A 20355-nucleotide genomic window follows, 5' to 3' on the forward strand; every position below is an offset into this window, starting at 1 on the left:
GCTACTTGACTCAGTATTGGCATGAAAGTTATTTGAAAATGTTTTGGAAGGGGTTAATGTCTTTGACAGTTGCTGCAAGTTAGGCCACTATTAGAAAAATAGTCAGCAGTCTAGAACCGGGGCTGTTGCTAATGGTTACTACTATTATCAGAAAGGTTGGAGCTTTTTCCAGAATTTTGAGTGCAGGAAAAATTTTGATGAGTGATATGGGTAATGTTTGTGATCTGGTAGCCTGTGTTTTTGTCTATATGTTTGGTTTTTGTGTATGGATAATATTTGGCTTACTCTAATTAACTCTGACAGCGCGGAATACCCAGATTTACGCAAGCACTACAGCCACATGGCCACTCACCTGACTCCTGACATCTATGCCAAACTGTGCCACAAAGTCACACCCAACGGCTTCACTCTGGACCAGGCCATCCAGACGGGAGTGGACAATCCCGGGGAGCCCTTGGTAGAATCTGTGGGCATGGTGGCTGGGGATGAGGAGTCATATGAGGTGAGGCTGCCATCATAAGATTGCACCATATTGACTGCATGAAAGTGTGTGAGTGTCACAGACTGTGTGTGTCAAACGAGCAAAACTTGTCGTGTCTAGGAAACGACAGAGTCCAAATCTTCAATTTGTCGAAAAACATCTTCGCGAGGGAAAAGACGACACCAGGCAGCAAGATCTTCAGGAAAATCAGACTTTATTAGCACACGTGCATAAAGCCGGATCAGCTCTCCAGAACTGAACCCCGACTGGCATTTGTACACCCATTTTATACACAGTTACTCCACCTACAACTCCTCCTCAAACCGCATTCTGGCAAATCACCCACACTTTTCTTATCGTAACTCCTCCCAACGCTCCTCCCACAACGTCATTGTGGCAAATTGCCAACGGTCCTTATGCTCTGCCAACTCTGTACAAAGTTCAGGGCATTCTGCCAACTACGTGTCCTCACTTCACCCCGCACCTGCTCTTGGCAAACTACCAGACCTCAGAAAGTTCTGGATGCCCTCCCTCTAACACGTCATCCATACACGTCACTCTGTATCTTTCGCTTTTATAAGACGAACTAAGCAGCAGTAATCATTGAAAATATACAGACAAACGAAACATTTCATTAATATTCACTTCTAATATACTTTTCTAATCTACAGACATACTAAACATTTGATTAATTATTCTCTTCTAAGGGAGTAAATGTAAGTAGCATTCTTTGCTCTCATTTCGACAGTTTTCACTGTGGTTTCTTGCGTTTTCATAAGCTCAGCTATAATTAATGTTCTAGGTCAAATAGATACACTCCTGGCATAAAACACCGAGAGTCCTGGAGAAATCAGCTGTACAGTCATATCTCGTTCTGCCCGTGTCCTTGACAGTTTGGTCTACACAGTTCAAGACGGGGCCCCCCCCCCCCGCCAGCTGGCTGGGCTCACTGTGTAATCCTAGCACAATTTAGCAGTTAATCAGTTTGAAACTATACAGGGTACATATCATACTTTAATACAGATATATTGATAAACTTTTAGCACACATCGTCGAGAGTTTTGGAGGAACCAGCCTGCTCACTAAGGCGGAGTCTGATTTTGACTCGTGATTGGTTATCATGATTTTAGGAGGGAGATCTTTCGTTCTGTGAATTTTCCCCTACAAACTTAACTGGTACGGCTAACAGAAACTACAGATGCGGCTGCTGCGTTCACTGTGAAAACACACACAACACTAAAGTCTTATCACACTAGAGCCAGATTTAAAAAATAATGTAAAATCAAGTTGTATTAAATTGCCAGCAGTAGAATAAATAAGTTCCACTACTCTGAGCAAAACATAAGCCTCGCTGCTACCAGCCCAAAAAAAACTACTGGTACTGATGGCGTCTATCTTAAGAGATACGCCAGGACCTGTAGAATTGTTCATATTTTAAAAAATACAATTAAAATAAAAAGACCACCCGCCAAATATAAAAATGCATGGCATCTTTCACCCTACTCCCCTCCGGTGGAAGTACATGCTACTACATGTGATAAAACTTATGTAGGAATAGATCCCATGCATTTTGAAATATGGTGGGTGGTCTTTTTTTTTTAATATGAAAAATTCTACAACCCTGTCCCAGTTAGATGAAGGTGTGGCACACACCGCTCTCAGCTGTACGCTTCTCTACCGGACGCTAATAAAGAAAGTGCCAGCAACCCCTCAGTGAAGAGTCCCCTAGCCACCCAAATGGTCTCACATGAATGCATTGCCTGAATGTATCTGTGGGAATTGTTTTAGTCTTTATCTGTTGCATTTGGTCTTGACAGTTGTGGATGCAAATTATCTGAGAACAATACATTATATCTAAATTTGAATGTACTGCATGTGCTGTGAGAAATGTGTTCAGAGCTCTGTGTTTGTCTCAGGTGTTTGCTGATCTCTTTTATCCGGTCATTCTGGAAAGGCACAATGGGTACAACCCACATACTATGACTCAACCCACAGACCTGGATGCCAGCAAGGTATATTCTGCAGTACATCACTCAGGCATTTATCACCAGGTGGACTCTGCTAAAACATACTGGTTTCAGGTCTCGACCATGACCTTGGCTCTATGATATTATTTACCAACCATACCATGGTAAATCAGATAAGACACTGCAGCAGAATCTGATATTATGCCATTTCATACACAAGCTGAAAGAATCATGGTGAAAATACTTCCATAGTTTTATCTGTTTGTGCACAAAAGAGATCTGAGGAAGCTTGATAAAACGTGGCATACGGCTCTATGTGTGGAACAGATCCGGGGAGGACAGTTTGATGAGCGATATGTACTGTCGACCCGGGTTCGAACGGGCCGCAGCATCAGGGGGTTCAGCCTGCCCCCAGCATGCACACGGGCGGAGCGCCGGGAGGTGCAGCGGATAGTGGCAGATGCTCTCACTGGCCTCCAGGGGGAGCTGGAGGGTCACTACTACCACTTAGCAGAGATGACCGAGCAGGAGAAACAGCAGCTGACTGACGTGAGTGACAGCTGCTTTGCATTCTGTGTTTTGAGGAAGAGAACATTAGCCAGAGAAACTAAAAATGTCATGCTGTAGTTAACTAGTTTACTCTGCATCACAGCTGAGGTAGAGTTTATTCATGAATTCTCTTTTGTTTTGTACAGGATCACTTCTTGTTTGGCAAGCCAGCTTCTCTTTTCATGACTTCCACTGGAATGGCCCGGGATTGGCCAGATGCCCGTGGGATCTGGTACAATGATTCAGCATTTCCTTATATTCTTGTGATATAGAACTCTTTGGAGGCTAAAGATAAAATACAGTTTCAATTGTGTTTTTATGCTGTGTGTGTGTATTGTGCCTCACATTATGCCAAAGGTATTATTTCTCAAATTAAGAAATTTGCAAAAAGAAATTAAAAGGGCATTCTTTCCATCACCTGACTGATGGGCATCTGTTTCCTGGCCTGGCATCAACACTTGAGACGACAGCAGTACTTCCAGCGTGCCAGCACCTGATAAACCAATCCTCACCAGTTTCTATCCTGAAATTCCATTTATTTCACAGGCAAAATGGCCAGCTAGTTCACACATTTACAGTGCAGTCCATAAGTATTTGGACAGCGGTACAATTTTAATTTATTTTGGCTCTGTACTCCAGCATGAACTGAAATAATGAATATGAGGTTAAAGTAAAGACTGTCACCTTTAACTTGATACATAGTCCCCCACTTTTGGGGACCCTCTCAGCTGTTTCTGATGAGTCAGGCGTACTCAATCAATTCCTTAGTGCAGGTATAAGAAAGCTTTCTGTATTTAATCAGTTCAGACTAGCTCCCTACTCGACATGGTTTGACCAGCTAAAGCTATGTTTTGAAACAGTAATTTCAAGCTGGTCATAGCGCGTTTTACAGAATAGGCTTCATAAAGTCATACATGCAGAGTGGCTAGCGTTTTCAAGCCGATAAAGTGCAGTTGGTGGAATTGTTCCCTTAGCTGGATAATTGTGCTGAGTGAAACCTGGAATAGCTCTTTTTGCTTTGGCTAACTCTCCTTTGTGACACAAAGGAGACCGCACACTGCAGCTAGTTTCTAAGCCTTTCTCCCTCTTCTGGATATCTACAGGCACAACAAGCAGAAGACTTTCCTTGTGTGGGTCAATGAGGAGGACCACACCCGTGTTATCTCCATGGAAAAGGGTGGCAACATGAAGCGAGTGTTTGAGCGATTCTGCAAGGGACTGAAAGAGGTAAACACACTCTCTCTCGCTCACTCTCTCTCGCACTCTCTCTCTTTCTCCCTCTCAAACTCCCTCTCTTTGAGTTCTGCTACACACTCACACACCTGTTACCATGGATACACTAAGTATATGCATGCTTTATCAAAGGTCTTCTGTGAAACTCAGTACTTAATTGCTGCAAAGACAGTTTAGTATATTTTATTATAGGAGATCTCTTTTTGTATTCAGACCTGATTTTGTTGAAAGCTAAATGGAACCCATATTTTCCATATATAATGGAACCATAAAGATCACATCTTGCCCTTTTTCTATGCTGGGATGTCCCACATATCCATCCATTATCCAACCCACTTATTCTTTATCAGGGTTGGTAGGAGGGGAGGAATACACCCAGGACAGGTCACCAATCACAGGTCACTCCACACCATCACTCACACTCATAACTATGGGCAAATTAGACTCTCCAATTAGTCTAACCAGATTGCTTTTGAACTGGGAGCAAGCCAGATTACTCAGAGGAAACCCACACAGAAAGGCCCCATCCAGTTTTTTCTCTGAGGATGTCCCTTTAGTCCAATATGGAGTGTGCGATTGGATTGAGTGATACATGATATACCAAGCCTGAGGATACAGATGGCTGCATGTTCTTTCCTCTGTAGGATACAGGTACATTCAGATTTCTCTTTCCTTCAGGTGGAAAGGCTGATCATGGAGAAGGGCTGGGAATTAATGTGGAATGAAAGAGTGGGTTACATTCTTACCTGTCCATCAAACCTGGGCACAGGCCTGAGAACCAGCATCCACATCACCCTGCCCCACCTCAGCAAGGTACAGCTCCCATGACATCATCACGTTGTGAACATCTCTGCACCCCGTGCACAGCTTCTTCAGCTCATCTCACTAAAGAAAGGACAGTTATATTCCATTCTGTCTCAGGCAGTTTTGGATGTTGAGTTGAACCATGATGGACTCACCAGGTGGCTTGACTGTGCTGTTACAAATCCCTCTGCATTGGGAAAGTTAATAATCAAATAAAGCCAACATAGGTAATGGCCAAATGGCGTAATGCTCCTAATTAGACTTCATTACAGAGATTCTTAACCTAAGGTGTGCTGTGGGCCAAATGGAAAAAGGAAACACCACCATTTCCACAGGTGACTCACCTCTGTGAGAAGATGGCCCCCTTATTCTTGCCAGGGCAAGCCCAATCATCCTGCCTTCTGCGGCAGCGTGCTCTCCATGCTTTCGCAGGTAGTTTACTTTCACCGTTTACTTTAATTGGATAAAAAAATAAACTAAGCAAAACAAAATCTTTGGATGATGACTGTGTGATACTGCGTGCGGAAATCTTGCTTCACTCGCTGACGACATGCGGCAACCAGAATCAGTTGTTTTCCCCTAAGCAGTATATCGAACTGTCTTCACCAAAACCCAATCTCTGTTTGCGTTCCCCTCCCCCAGCAATTAGGAGGCCAACCTAAATCACCTGTGGAACAGAGGTGTGTCCCACTGCCTGACATCAAACAAAATAAGGGGAAAACGAAAGGAAACACGGAATGTCAGTGAGCGTAATTGCTAGTTGTAACAAGTCATATTTACATGAGTGACCACAGTTTCTGCAATTGCAGAGCGATTACTCTGAACCATGATGCCACGTTCTGCAATGCACAAGCACACCACCATTGCAGCCATTGTAACTGAACTGCCTTGCAGTTACAAACTGTTAAGGATACTATTTTATGCTTTGTGAGTAAAATTGTTTATTATTACACGCTGCAGGACCCCCGCTTCCCCAAAATCCTGGAAAATTTGCGCCTGCAGAAACGAGGGACTGGGGGGGAGGATACGGACGTTGTGGACGCGGTCTTTGACATCTCCAACCTGGACCGACTGGGCCTGTCTGAGGTCAGACAGGCCACAGACAACCTACGACATTTTACACACATCCAACACATAACACTTCATGTATTGTGCATGCTATGTGGTTGAAACTCGGACTGGTAGTTACCACCACCAAAAAAATTTGAGTAGCAATTTCCTGTTGTGGCGCGGCGCAGCACGGCGCGGCGCGAGGCACATTTGCTGATCAGTACTGATTGAGTTCACATGCTCACTCATCACAACTTATTACTAAGCACATAGATCCCACTCACCACTATATCTAGTTATTCAACATACAAGTAGACTATGAAGAAAACAAGAACTCTTTTAATGAAAAGGCAATATATTTTCTGTGCTTTGATACACTTCAAATTTTGGAACATGTTCCAATGTTTTCACCAAGACATTTGGCATAAGGTAACTGAAAATCCCTTAAACAGAACTTAAACTTATATTATTACCTGTAGCTCCTTGATGGCTAACGTCAAAATCATAATTGCACACGGTGCAAAACGCATGATTAGGCAGTTTAGAGGGGCGGAGGCATGGCCATTGATCTTGATACTTCGTCAGGAACTCCTGAGGGGCATAGACTCGCTTCTTTTTAGATTTGCTTCCCTCTCTCTCTCAGTATCCTCATCTGACGTCATGTGTATTAAGTGCAAGGCACACACATGCACGAACACACATCATCATCATCCTCGTGTTTTTCTTATGAGGCTACCACACGCACTTGCGTGAAAACACTTCGTACGCTGCTCATAAGAATCTCACATGCACGTGTAGTTTGGAAGGTCTTAACGCACAGTAGCCTATCGGTTGACTGGATGGAAACGTCAGTAGGCTACCATATTTTTTCACTTTAGGCTATGCAATAGTTGTGATATAGGTCTGGGTCAAATATCAAAACAAGCTGGAACAAATATTTCCTTCAGATAAGGCGGAACATTGGGTTTGAGCTATCACGTTAGGACGGTTGTCCGTGCTTTATTTTCCAGAAGTTGGCAGGCTTATTAAAATGGACGCAATTCACAATTCCCATACCCTGCCCATTTACCTTTGAAACGGTGTTCCCTTGTAAAACCAGTCACAGTATTAAGATGGACTGAGAGGGATGAAAACCAATTTCGTTACTTTCGTTTTGACGGCTCCCCAGCTCTCCGCTTGTAGCCTATTTGAAGAGTTTAAAACTAGCGCTATGATTGGTCGAAGTCTTCTTTTCCCAACAGGTTGCTGCCCAATGAGGTTACACTCATAGACGAGTTGCCTAGTGCGCGAATCCACAGACAGTTTAACTCATTTTCGCGTATTTTGAAGTGACAAATCGTAGCAGCGTAGTTTGGTGTCTAAATGCGTATCTGCTACGCAAAATGCGTAAAGATTGGCAGGTCTGCCATTGCAAAAGTTCATGTCTAAGCAGGGTCCTGTGGCAGGAATGTATGTTCCAATGCCCCCATTGCATAGAGTGGTTATTTGTGCCATTCCTTCTTGGAAATCCTATTGGGTGAAAAGCGTATAATGAGTCAGCCTGGTTCCAGCTACAGTGGTGTTTTTGAAAATGTTCTGGTGACACTGAGGCAGGTCTGTCTCTTTCTCCAGGTGCAGCTGGTCCAGATGATGATTGATGGGGTGAACTACCTGATTGACTGTGAGAAGAAACTGGAGAAAGGCCAGGACATACATATCCCTCCTCCAATCAGCCAGTTCAAATAGATTGACTGTTTGCTCAGTGGCTCCCCGTGTGGTTATAATGCCACAATGAACTTGTTTTTCATATCCACAGCTAGTGGATTTCACATCAGAATCAAGTATTTTTATTTTTGCGCTGCAACGTTTAGAGCTTCATAAAAACACAAATTCAAGGATCCCCTACAAATGTATGAAAAACAAAAAACATCCAGCAGTTCTGCAGACAGAAACACCTTGTTAATGAAAGAAGCCAGCGGAGAAGGGCCAGAACGGTCAAAGCTTACAGGAAGGTGACAGTAATGCAAATAGCCACGCAACAGTGGTAGCCAGAAGAGCATCTCTGAACATAAAATGTGTCAAACCTTACGTGGATAGGCTAAAGAAGACCAACAAGCCTAAAAAAATAAGTCCAATAAATACCTAATAAAGTGCTCACTGAGTGTATATACATAATGTATTATACATATAATATAAATAATATGCTGTATACTATTATTATTAAACAAAGGGAAACTGAGTCAACAAACACCTTTTAAAAATAATTTATATCATTTAAAAAGATATGCAACACCCTTGTGGAAAAGTAATTGCCCCCTTAGTTAATCAACAAACTTACCAAATTTAATTAAATTACATTCAGCTGATTGAACACAGTCAGGTTTGATTGCAGCCAGCCTTGTTGGATCTAAACTTCACCTTGCCATCAAAGTGAAGTAGTCACCACAAAGTTTCTACAAGAACAATAGTGTGATCAAAGGGAATTCTTGGGGAAATGAGAAAAAAAAGTTGTTGAAGGAAATTACTATGACCTTGTTCTTTGCCTGACCCAGAAATCGATCAAGTTTTGTCATCTTTAAGGACATTCCAATCTGTTAAATATTCCTTCTAGGAGACCGAAGGTTTCTTGAGCAAGAAAACATTAAGCAGCCTTAGTGGAATCAGAGACTTTGATCAGAGAGTCTGGTGCTCATACATGAGTCACAAGTGGTGCTTTCACAGAGTAAGCCAGCAGCTCCCAATGACATCACTTATAAACATGGTACAAATGTATTTTTTTTTTTTCCACATAAAAAGTGTGTTCCATTACAACATTAAACATGAATCAGGCTTGAAGCAGACAGGCCTGAATCAGAACTAGGTGCTTTATCTGCTTTATACACTGCAGTGAGACAGGCCTCCCCCAGGCCCAGCCACAGAAATGATTTAGACCAGATTTAGAACAACAATATAATGCATCATTGGTAAATGGGCAGCATTTATATAGCATCTTTATCCAAAGTGCTGTACGATTGGTGCTTCTCATTCACCCATGCACACGCACACCAATGGCGATTGGCTGCCATGCAAGGCAACAACCAGCTTGTCAGGAGCAATTGGGGGTTAGGTATCTTGCTCAGACTAAACCAGTAACCCTGCTACTGCCAGATGACTGCTCTTACCTCCTGAGCCAATGTCGCCCCATTGCATTCTTACACTCAATACATTCTTTTTTCACTGAATAATAAATTAATTAGTCAACATGTGTCTGTGTGATATTGGTCCAGTGGAAGTCCTGCTGATTCTTCTCCAGCCACAGCTGTGCCAGGTGGAGGGTGTCTGCATAGGAGGAGGCTCTGGAGCCCAAGCACATTTTATAGCGTTCGGCATCCAGCTGTGGATCACACACTACAGGGTGGTGCATATGCACAATCCCAGGGTCAGCACTCCTGAACACTCGTGTCCCTGATCGGATTAATTTGTTAAAAAGATCCACATCCTCAAGGCCCCACCCTTGTATGGAAATGTCAAAGCCTCCTGCTCGCACAAGGTCTACTTTGTACACACAGACTATGCCAAAGCCGTGGTGTCTCCACAGCCCTGTTTTGGTGGTGAACACATACTGGTTGTCCCTGGCTCTACCTCTATCGACGACCTTGGGGTCAAACTGGCTGAAAATGACAGGGAAGTATGCCTGCTCCCCGAGTATTGCATTATGTCTACACCTCTTCAGGAAATCAGCCCTAAACAGTAAGTCCACATCACAGAAGAAAAGCAGAGAGTTGTTGGAGAAGTGAGAGGAGCCTACATGTAGGGCCCGTCCCCGGGAAAAGGGGCCAGCCACAGGCTGGACAGCAATGTCTGCCCAAGGATACTTCCTGTGGTACTCTGACACCAGCTCTGTATATCTGAAACACTCTGCTCCACCTCTCTCACTCTCAACATCGTTCTCTGCACTGAATAACAGCACCAGCAGCTTCACAGGCTGCTTGGAGGCAAGGCACACCTTCTCAAAGTTGTCCATAAAGCGAACGAAGACCTCATACCTTCCCGAGAGCGGAACCAGGATGTTGACTGTCGCCAGACCATGTCTGAAGTCCGAGCTGGAGTCACCCAACCGGAATGGAGAGAGCCGCCCAAGGGATTTGTGGACATACGTGATGGGGCCAGAGACCTGGTCGGTCTTGTCTTCCAGCTGTGTGAACTTTATGTTGCTCTCCTCCCGAAAGAGAGTCCGACTGAAGGCCTGCAGCAGGTAGGCGTGTCTCCTCACATGCACTGGTACGCTTGCCCCCTTCAGCCTCCGATACAACAGCAGAAGGTCCAGGATGTACTCTGCCCCATGTGGTGCCTCCACCCGGTGATAACCGTAAAGGATCCGCTTGAAATCAACAACGTAGTCCCTAGCCTTGCCATTGGCATTGAGCGTCTCCATCACCTGCAGGATGATGTCATCGAGCGCCGCCTTCAGAGGGCCGCAGAGGGCACGGCGTGGCTGGTACCAATCGGCGGAGGGGTATAGGTGTGCGCCAGTAAAGAAATCCCACTCTCGGACATCCTGCCGTTGCCTCGGCCGGAGGTCCTTGAAGCAGGCGGTAGCACCCGGCTGCAGGTCCTCTCTGCATGGCTCAGCGTTGGTGAGGTTGCTCATCCGGAGGATCTCGCGGTGCAGCCGGATGGTGCGGTGGTGCAGCTCACTGATCTTGCGGCCCAGCATATAGCTATGCAGACGGTACTGGTGTGGCGGGCTCTTGTTCGGGTGGAGGGTGATGGCATTGTAGAGTTTACTGTTGCTCAGGTCCTGGATGAACCCTTTATTGCCAGGTTCGTAGTTCTGATAAAACAGCTGCTGCATCTACAAGAAGAAAAAATAACAAACATACACAGTCTAGTCTGGTGGTTAATGAGTCGACATCAGGTGCAGACCTGGTAAATGCTCTTTAACTGGTAGACCTCTATGGTTTGGATGGAGACAGGTGAAGACCAATCTGTGGTTTTGTTGGGCAAAAACAATAAAAACAATGGGTCTCAATAACAACATGCTATTGTTAACAGGGATCTAGTCTTAAGGTGGACAGTTCAGGTACAATTCACTTTGCTTATGCTATTCCTGAAGATGGTGTTTAAGTGAGATTTCAGTCTCTTTCCAGGTCACAAGCAGCTACTTGTGGTATGTTTATGTTTTTATAACTGAACTTTCCAAGTGTTGGTAATGTTGATTGAACGAAAAGATAGCAACATTAGCTAGCTAGCAAATTCATAATGAAAGTTAAACACTGTTATCCATTCAATTTATCCAATCCATTCAATTATATCAGCCCCATTTAGCACCAATCAAGTTTTTGTGAAAGAGCGGGTTTCCCCTCACCTCATAGGACCAAACACATTGCACACCTGCAAACCTGCGGACGCAGCGGCCTAGCTCCACATCCTCATGGTGGGTATGCATCTCCCGCAGGCACTGGCCGATGTGGGGGGCCATTTGACGGAGCACTTCCCGGCTCATCACCACCCCAGGGCCCCCCATGCAGAAGTTCTCTCCGGGCTCCAGCGCCAGGGTGCCCAGCTCGTTTTGAGCTCCTGTGCCGGTCTGACCAAGCAGAACGGCCCTGCTGCTATTCAGGCTGCGCAAGAAGCTCTCCAGACGCTCGGTCTGGATGTAGATATCATCGTCCACCCGCATGAACCACTCATATTGGTCCAGGTAATGGTCATGCATGTACTTAAGCATCATAAAAGACTTCTTCTGTGGTGGGTAGGAGTCGTCCACATTCTTAAGCGGCACCACGGGGAGGGGGAGAGAGGTGTCTGAACCCTCACTGGAGAAGAACTGCACCCGGCCTGGGACAGTTTGCGCCCAGGTCCTGCACATGCCAAATCACCACAGCAAGGAGGGAAGACATACCAATTAGCATGGCGAGGAGGGGAGATGGTTACCAGTTTAGAAGCAATAATCCTGCCTATACAGTTCTCCGAAACAGGCTAGGATTTCAGTTCTAATACTGTTGCGTATGTGAGCAGAAAGTAATCACCCACTGCGCTGTTCCACACGTGAGAAGTGTCCCTCAGAACTTCCAAATGAATGCAGGTTAAAAAAAACCTATTATGGATTATTTCATATTGCTAATGCTGTCACACAGTACCACACCATCCATCTCCCATGTAATGACTGTCACATAATGTCCACAGTAGACTATCTGCAAAGGCCAAGTTTAATTTATTAACAAAATGCACGAAATAATCGCCTCGAACATCTCCAGTAGTTGAATATCAAAAGCAGAATTATTTGTTCTTATTACTTTATTGCCTTTTTTCATATCTGTACTGTTTGTAATGCCTTTACTCCTGTTTGTAATGCCTTTACTCATATCTAAGTAGCCTTGCTTTATATTTCATTTATTCTATTTGTTTATGAATTCAGAGGTTAGGCAAAAGAAAAGCGCACCCTGCTGTAAAAGCTATGCCAGCTTCACCCGATTGAGAACGGAGCTGGCCAAGCTGGTCAAGCTGGTGCTGGTAGGTTGTCTGAACTGGTCTACCAGCTGTTATAAAACCTAGCTTAAAACCTGTTTTCACCAAGGCGGCAGTGAAAAATGTGAAATGAGTGCAGTTGGTTATGCTTTTTTTGTCTTTTCTTTTTTTTTTTTTTTACAAAGGAAGCTTGACCGTTTGTGCGTTTTAGACTGCTTGAAATTATTAAAGTTTCAAACATCCGATGAGTAAAAACAGCTAGCAAGAAATACATAACTATATCGACATAATAATTAATAAATAATAGTCTAAACGTTTTAATAAACATTAAACGTTTTTTGAACATTATACAAGAAAGCCGACCCATACCGCCTACGCGTGTTCGGGTTTAAGGCCAAAGTCTGAACAAACTGAACAAACACGTGTTGGAGAGAAATAACTGATATTAGCCCCAAGTATTTTAGTCAACACAAGTAAGCACTTCATATATAGGCACTTCTATCTTGAATAATAGAAAACAGGCTATATAAAGTAGAACAGGCCATCTAAGAATTTCTAAATATGTGAAGTATAGCTTCAGTATGGCGTTTATGCGCATTTCTTACCTATGAGCTGCTGTGGCTCGGTTTTTAAGGTATTTTTGCGCGGTCATAACTCCGATGAATATAAAGTTACTGGTCCTCGGGACATTATTCACAGCGGTCAGCAATTCCTTATCCTGCGGTTGCAAGAGTAGTCCACCGCTGATGTCCTTTTGGGTCCTTTCCTCTTTGTCAAAGACGCAATGACCGCCGCTAGTCCTACGAACGGTTTTGTGCATCTCTCTGGACCTGGGCATAATACATTTGGAAGCCAGAGAGAATCCAACTACAAGTCCTAGAAGAAGACTAGCCAATGCTTTTATGCTGCTGCCTTCCATCACTTAATTTAAAACTAACCTGCCGTCTAAAACTAACAGTGTCTCTTTCAGCAACCTTATTTGTTGGATCGCATTCCTAACGGACGTGTCCCCTGCTGTATAGGAAGCAACACCGCCAACTGCAGTGGCGTTCAAACCTATCTTCAGGTTACCCTCTAAACATTGATTCAGCACAAAAGCGTCATCGTTGCACAAAGACGTTGACAGTCCTGGAGGACCCCATATGCTAGATTTGGAATCCAGTCACAGTTGCAATCGCAGAATTTTAAAAAGCGGTTGATTGTTATCAATTACGCCTTTCATGTTTTGAGGAATTATATATAATCGTAAACCAAATTGTCAAAAAAGGAGCAATTCGTGTCATGAACAATGGAAGTATAATATTCACAATGTGCTATTACATAATATAGTCTATATGCACTCAGTGATCACTTTATTAGGTAGACCTGCACACTTACTTGTTAATGCAAATATATAATCAGCCAATCATGTGGCAGCAACTAAATGCACAAAAGCATGCAGACGTGGTCAAGAGGTTGAGTTATTTTTCAGACCAAATGTCGGAATGGGGAAGAAATGTGATCCAAGTGACTTTGACCGTGGAATAATTATTGATGCCAGACAGGGAGGATTGAATATGTCAGAAATTGCTGATCTCCTGGGATTTTCACGTACAACAGTCTCTAGGGTCTGCAGAAAATGGTGCGAAAAACAAAAATCTCCCAATAAAAAGGAAGGTGCCAGTAATGCAAATAACCACGCATTAAACAGTGGTATGCCGAAGAGCATATCTCAACACACAACGCGTCAAAAGTGGATAGACTACAACAGCAGAATGCTTAATAAGACGAAAGAATAAATCTAATAAATTCCTAATAATGTGCACACTGAGTGTATAGCGGTCCAAATTAAAGGAGGTAAATCATCAGGCTTGTAATTGCACACACTGCGGATACTGACGAATTTTCTGTAACGTCCGCAGCGGTACGGAGATTGCTCTACCATAAGTAGCTTGCTACGTCCCCCACAGTGGAACTACGGTTGCATACTTGCTTCCTACATATCGTTTTCAAATTAATTCAAACGACCAACAAAAACACGTAGTTTAAAAAAAAAAAAGAATAATAATAATAAAATAAAATTATACACTTCATTAATCACTTCATTAAAAAAAAATAACTTTTGGGAAATATCTTCCATATATGGAACATAATATAATTACCTTGCGTTGCTAAAATACAGAATTTGATATTTTTTCTCGCTAATGTTTTTAATGCTTCCCTTTTGAATACCTGAATACCAGTTACCACCAGTTACCACTCTCATTCACTCTTTCTTTCACTCATAACATTTGATTTCCGTTTTCAGAAATGAGCACGACAAATTACATGCATACCCACTTGGCTTTTTATTGGAATTGTTTTGAGAACGGCTGGAAATCACAAAAATATTGACTACAGGCAGATAAAGAGCTGAATCAGAGCTAAAGGAGTATATCTTCAAAGAAAAGTCTGTGACAAAAAACACCTCTGAAAAGTAAATACATTGTTGTTCCTAGATCCAAGCAGCACTAACAAAGTGTAAATCCTCACAATTCTAGTGACTGTAGTTAGACTGTAGTATAGAGCATTTTGCATTACTCAATACAAACATCTGTAATCCATCTAGAATTCTCACTACAAGTTACAGTAGGGGTGTCAAACTCCAGTCCTGGAGGGCCACAGTGTCTACAGGTGTTTGTGGTTTCCTTGCAATCAGCAGCCAATTAAGGCCTTGAGAACAAGGCGTGTGGACTCTTTAGCTAATGACTTTCAAAAGTATCCATCATGCTGAAACACCAAAAACCAGCAGACACTGCGGCCCTCCAGGACTGGAGTTTGACACCCCTGAGTTACAAGGTCATTGTGCACGGCCATATACATCTCGCTTTCTTGCATCTGCCATTTAGAAAAGCTTAAACTCTACTGTAAATATTAAGAAAACAAAAAATAAAATCCCAGAACACACAACAGGCATTTGAACCTCATCAGCCACCCCCACAGGCAAAAACACCCTTTACAGGGGTGGCTTCATGATAAGCTGGTAGTCTCATTGGCCTTTTTAAACCCCTCTCCGTTTTCCCATTTTTGGATTTGTCATTATAACCACACTTTTGTGTAACTGCTTATTCTAGCCACTGCATATACAGGGTGCGCAGCAGTTGAATAGAGCAAGAAGCAGTGACCCCATTTTACACAAGCTCAGCTACTAGGCATTCCACAGGGGGCTACTGGTAATTAGTGGACAATACCTCTTCCTAACAACAGGTTTCCCCCATCACTACCTGGCAAGTAGCCCAGAAGTACTGGTGGAATGTCAAGCAGAGGAAACCTGGCCATCAAGCCCACCCTGTCGTGGAGAGATGCAGACAGCAGGGTCACTCAGCTGCACTCATGATGGAAAGTGGCTAAACCTATGCTTGTGGTAAAAACGCTAAGCCTAAACTGGCTGCCTGACTGGTACACATAAGAGCTCATTCCAATTTCTATGGAGTTACTCATTATATTATAATCAATGTAGATAGTCTGGTCATTTTTGCAGAGTTGGGGCCGGGGTTTATTTCACACAATAGGACAATGAGAGCTGGCAGCTGCGGTCAGATGGTCTGTGTGTGCCCTAGGGTAGGGTCAGAGGGTCACTGAAGCAGTGTCACTCTGACCGTCTTTAGCCTCATCCACCACCAGAGGGCCCTCTTCTGCCTGGTCGAAACGCACAGGCTCCTCCTCCTTCTCCTGTCAGGGGATTGTACCCTGAAACACACAGCACCGTAGCATCAACCTCATAAATCGCTGCACACAGTGGGCATTCCAAATTGCCAAATAAAGCAGATAGTTGCACTTTCAATGTGAAGTATGTAATTGTTTTAATCTCACAACAAAAATTTTTTTTTGTTTACTATTTATATACAGCCATGTTCTCTTTGTTGTGCACATGACATGACCAAGGGCAACTATTCTATATTCTATTTATCCGACACTTCTATCCAAAAAGAATGACTGTTGATTAGACTCAGCAGACAATCTCCCCTGGAGCAATGTGGGGTTAAGGGCCTTGCTCAGGGGCCCAACAGCGGCATAGATACACAAACCTTCCGGGGCCCAGTTATGCACTCTCCAATTCCAGGGACATGCTACAATCAATTGTGCATTGCCATGCAGGACCACCAGCCACAGTTGACACTGGCAAGGTCCAGATCCAATGCCAATCAACCACATTTTAAACTCACTTTCGCCCCCCATCTGTTTTCTCCCAGTATAGCAACCATCATCAAATCTGGACCTCAAATCCAAATCCGGCCCAGACTTTCTTTTCTCCCAGGTACTTAGCTAAACAATTAGTTCTACTGATTGTCCAGACTATGTTCACACCTGGTTCCCAGGTAAAGGGAAGGAGGAAAACCAGCAGTTCTTGGACCTCGAGAACCATGATTTGATGATCCCTGGAGTATAGTATGCCCAATTGTATTCATAAGACAGTGTCACCACTGCAACCACAGACAGGCACATACTTTCCACTAAAACACAGGCTGCTGTTGGCTGCTGCATTGGAGAAACACAGGTCACCTACTGATTGGCCAGAGGGGGGGTGCTGTTGAGCAATGAGACATCCTCATCTTGCCCACTGTCCATCCCGCTGTCCCTCAGTGGTGCTACAGACAATTATGCTCTGTAGGTCACAGTTGGCCAGTATGGGCAAAATAAGATTAGCCTGCTGTGGGGTGGAACCACACACTCAGCCGGATGGATTACCTAGTAGCCCCAGCATTTTTATATTTTGGTGAAACGATATACAGCTGCACTGAGCACACTGAGGGATCACCAGCATACTCCAGAGGCCGTTGTCACTCACCGCTGCTCCTAAGAGGCTTCTTATTGGACTTCGGCTTCACCATGGTGGATGTACTGGCCTCTCCTGTACTCTGCAGCATTACAGACACAGAAATACAATCAGCATGTACTGTCCAAGTTATGCAATTTCAAATCATAATACACATGGCAAGCAGATCTTACGCCTAAAGACTTCGCATTCCCCTTGTAACTTTTTCCCTGCTGCATACTATCCCACATCTCAAGCTTCTGGTTCCTCTTCTCTTCTTCCATCTGTAACACAAACCATATTGCAAAACCAAAACACATGCAGCAGCAACACAACTGCACCACGATCAACAATACACACCACACCTCACTACACAATTCAGGTCTTGAGAACAAGGTGCTCTTTAGCCAATCAATGGCTGAAATGAATCACTCATGTCGAAACACACCAAAAACCAGCAGACACTGCAGGACTGGGGTTTGACACCCCTAAGCTACAGTTAATGAAGGGACTACTGCCTACTTCCTGTTGTTTCTCCTTAAACTCCACTGCTTTAGCATCCAGCGCCTCCTGCATCCGTCTCCGAGATGCTTCTAAAGCTTCCTGGCGTCGCACCACGGCTAGAGTATCTGGTGTGGAAAGAGTTGGAAAGATTAGAATTGTGCAACTTCAGTTTAAGTTGTAAACAGTAGAATAAGTTAGCTGGTCGTGAGGTTAGGATTATAGCCACAAACCTTCATCAGCAAGGCTAGACGACTGAGCTTCATGTCTGGATATCCTTTTGCTGAGGTGTTCGATGAGCAAGTAAACTCCCATACACAGGAGTAGCAGGATCCAGCCATAATCAGCCACATACACTCCCACTGTCAATTTTAAAAAAGCAAGAGTCTCTCATTCCATCATTGCTTAGAATTAGAGATATTCATTTATTTGTTATTACATGCATAAGACCCAATAATTTAACGTGTTTGAAAAAGTAACATAACACAACATGATTATGATTAAGCGCACGACTTTTCCTTAAATTTGTTGTTGAAACGGGAGACTATTGTCAAGCTACCAACATCTCATACCACTTGTGGGTAGAGGGCCAAGACGAACTTCAGTTCTGAACAGGCGCACAATAATGTTTTAAAGAAATGTATACGATACACTAGCCTCACAAACAAACAAACTAATAAATAAATAAATAAATAAAATTAGCACTGGAACGCAGCTAACAAAGTTAGCATATCTAACTACGCTAAATTAGCTACTGAACGTTAGTTGGGTAACTGAATAGTTACAAAGTGGTCCCAACAGAAGACTAGCTGCATCTCCAACTAATGTTACGTATTTGGTATGCAATTAAGAACAACGCTGTTTAGCAAAAACAACAAATGTTAGACGAACGTTAGCTAGCTAAGTAGAATTTCTGTTTTATAGCTAACTACGTTAGCTAGACTTCACATTGAAACATGGGCTCATCAATTTTTGCCATTGTGGTCTCTTGAACGTAGGATATTTAGGCCCGTTTTAAACCACGCTAAAGTATCCGACATAGGCGAGAAATAAAATGTTAACGTTCGTCATTTAACTAGTTGGCAAGCCAGTAAGCATTAGCAGGTAACGTTAGTGCTAACTAGGTAGCTAGCTAGCCACATTTTTTGATGTTGTTTTTGCGTTGATAGTTAGCTAACGTTACCATATTGGTGTAGGAAACTTAGATCCTGGTTTTCGAGGGTCGTCTCTGTTTTGATTTCTGTTGTTCCTTCATCAGCTTCCATTGTGGCGCACGCAGAAGCCCCAAAAATAGATGTTTTTGTATTTTTTTCCACTTTATTTTTTGAGCTGACCGCAATCGACTTCCTCCTTGTCAGCCAATAAATAGAAGGGTGACGTGGCGCGATCGGATACGTGCAGCAGGATGCTTCGAGTCGCTTAAGCGTTAATTATGCTTATGGTTTGATACAACTTTAGCCTACTGTCGTTGAGTCAGTTTAATACTGAAGGTCTCAAATACATCCATTTTTCTTATCAGTCTTTGAGGTTCCAGAAACTCCCAAAGAGGAGTCATAGTCATAGTCATTGCCATAGTCATTCATACAATGTTATCATGCTCAGCCTGGTTCTTCACCATCTCAAGATCCAATTAATAGCTATGAGAGAAGATTTTCCTTTAAGAAACACTTTTTTATTAAGAATGCAGTAAACTGCAGACCAGACTGTATTAGTTAACAAGTACAATCCCTGTTGTAAAATCAAAACAATGCTAAAGCTGGTCAAACCATGTCAAGCTGGGAGCTGTTCTGAAATGGTCAACCAGCTAAACCATGTGGAGCAGGGGGCTGGTCTGAATTGGTTAACCAGCTGCTCCAAAACCTAGCTTTTTAAGCAGGCACGTGTGTGACATGTATTTGAAAATAAAGCATTTTTGTGCCAGAGGGAACATTTTGTCCAAGGAGTCTAACTAACTAAAAATAAACTTCTGTACAGTTACTCCTCAAGACCTAGGAGTTACTATGCACTCAATGATCTACTACTCATCCAAAACTCTGCAGCTAGACTCCTGACTGGAACCAGGAGGTCAGAGCACACTTCTCCAACCTGCATTGGCTCCCGATAAAATGTTGGATTACTGGCCTATAAGGCATTTTATGGGTTACTCCCATCCTACTTGACCAGCTTACCCAAGCCTTATATTCCAGCCTGTGCACTATACTCCAGCGATGCCAACCTATGCATGATTCCCTGCATTTCCCAAAAGTTGGTGGGTGGCAGGTGCTTCCATTACAGGGATCCCAATTTATGGAACATAGCCATAGCCAGGGAATCAGTTTCAGTAAAACTTAAAACACAGCTACACTTAACTCTCCACACTGACCACAGTCTTTTAATACACCTAACAATTTGATACACCTTTTTACCTGCTTCTCTATGCTTTAACGTTTTGTATTTATGTGGTAATGTTCACCTGCTGTTTCATTCCATTCTTATTAACACTTTGTCTTTTTAATACTAGAAGTGTAACAATTGACTTGTAAATCCTATCGATTCAACTAAATCGACCTGCCAATAATCACTTTGGT

At 43.3% G+C, this 20355-nt stretch overlaps 3 protein-coding genes across 3 annotated transcripts; 1 reads left to right on the forward strand and 2 right to left on the reverse strand.

The window, feature by feature from the left end:
* The first annotated feature begins 307 nt into the window (after window positions 1–307).
* On the forward strand, window positions 308–9236 carry LOC133111334 (creatine kinase U-type, mitochondrial-like). Its single transcript, XM_061221568.1, has 8 exons — window positions 308–502; window positions 2398–2493; window positions 2776–2997; window positions 3144–3229; window positions 4101–4224; window positions 4909–5043; window positions 5995–6120; window positions 7696–9236. The coding sequence occupies exons 1-8, from the start codon at window positions 341–343 to the stop codon at window positions 7807–7809; spliced, it is 1065 nt and encodes a 354-aa protein (XP_061077552.1). The 5' UTR covers window positions 308–340; the 3' UTR covers window positions 7810–9236.
* Window positions 9237–9268: 32 nt separating this feature from the next.
* LOC133111335 (chondroitin sulfate synthase 1-like) lies at window positions 9269–13514 on the reverse strand. The gene is made up of 3 exons (XM_061221569.1): window positions 13119–13514; window positions 11411–11906; window positions 9269–10897 (listed from the first exon to the last, which is right to left on the reverse strand). The coding sequence occupies exons 1-3, from the start codon at window positions 13430–13432 to the stop codon at window positions 9296–9298; spliced, it is 2412 nt and encodes an 803-aa protein (XP_061077553.1). The 5' UTR covers window positions 13433–13514; the 3' UTR covers window positions 9269–9295.
* Window positions 13515–14821: 1307 nt separating this feature from the next.
* Window positions 14822–19163, reverse strand: selenos (selenoprotein S). Its single transcript, XM_061221977.1, has 6 exons — window positions 18972–19163; window positions 18022–18150; window positions 17810–17916; window positions 17482–17571; window positions 17321–17390; window positions 14822–16221 (listed from the first exon to the last, which is right to left on the reverse strand). The coding sequence occupies exons 1-6, from the start codon at window positions 19051–19053 to the stop codon at window positions 16142–16144; spliced, it is 558 nt and encodes a 185-aa protein (XP_061077961.1). The 5' UTR covers window positions 19054–19163; the 3' UTR covers window positions 14822–16141.
* Between the last annotated feature and the right edge of the window lie 1192 nt (window positions 19164–20355).

The sequence above is a fragment of the Conger conger genome, chromosome 15 (assembly GCF_963514075.1).
Source record: "Conger conger chromosome 15, fConCon1.1, whole genome shotgun sequence".
In the NCBI taxonomy this organism is placed as follows: Eukaryota; Metazoa; Chordata; class Actinopteri; order Anguilliformes; family Congridae; genus Conger; species Conger conger.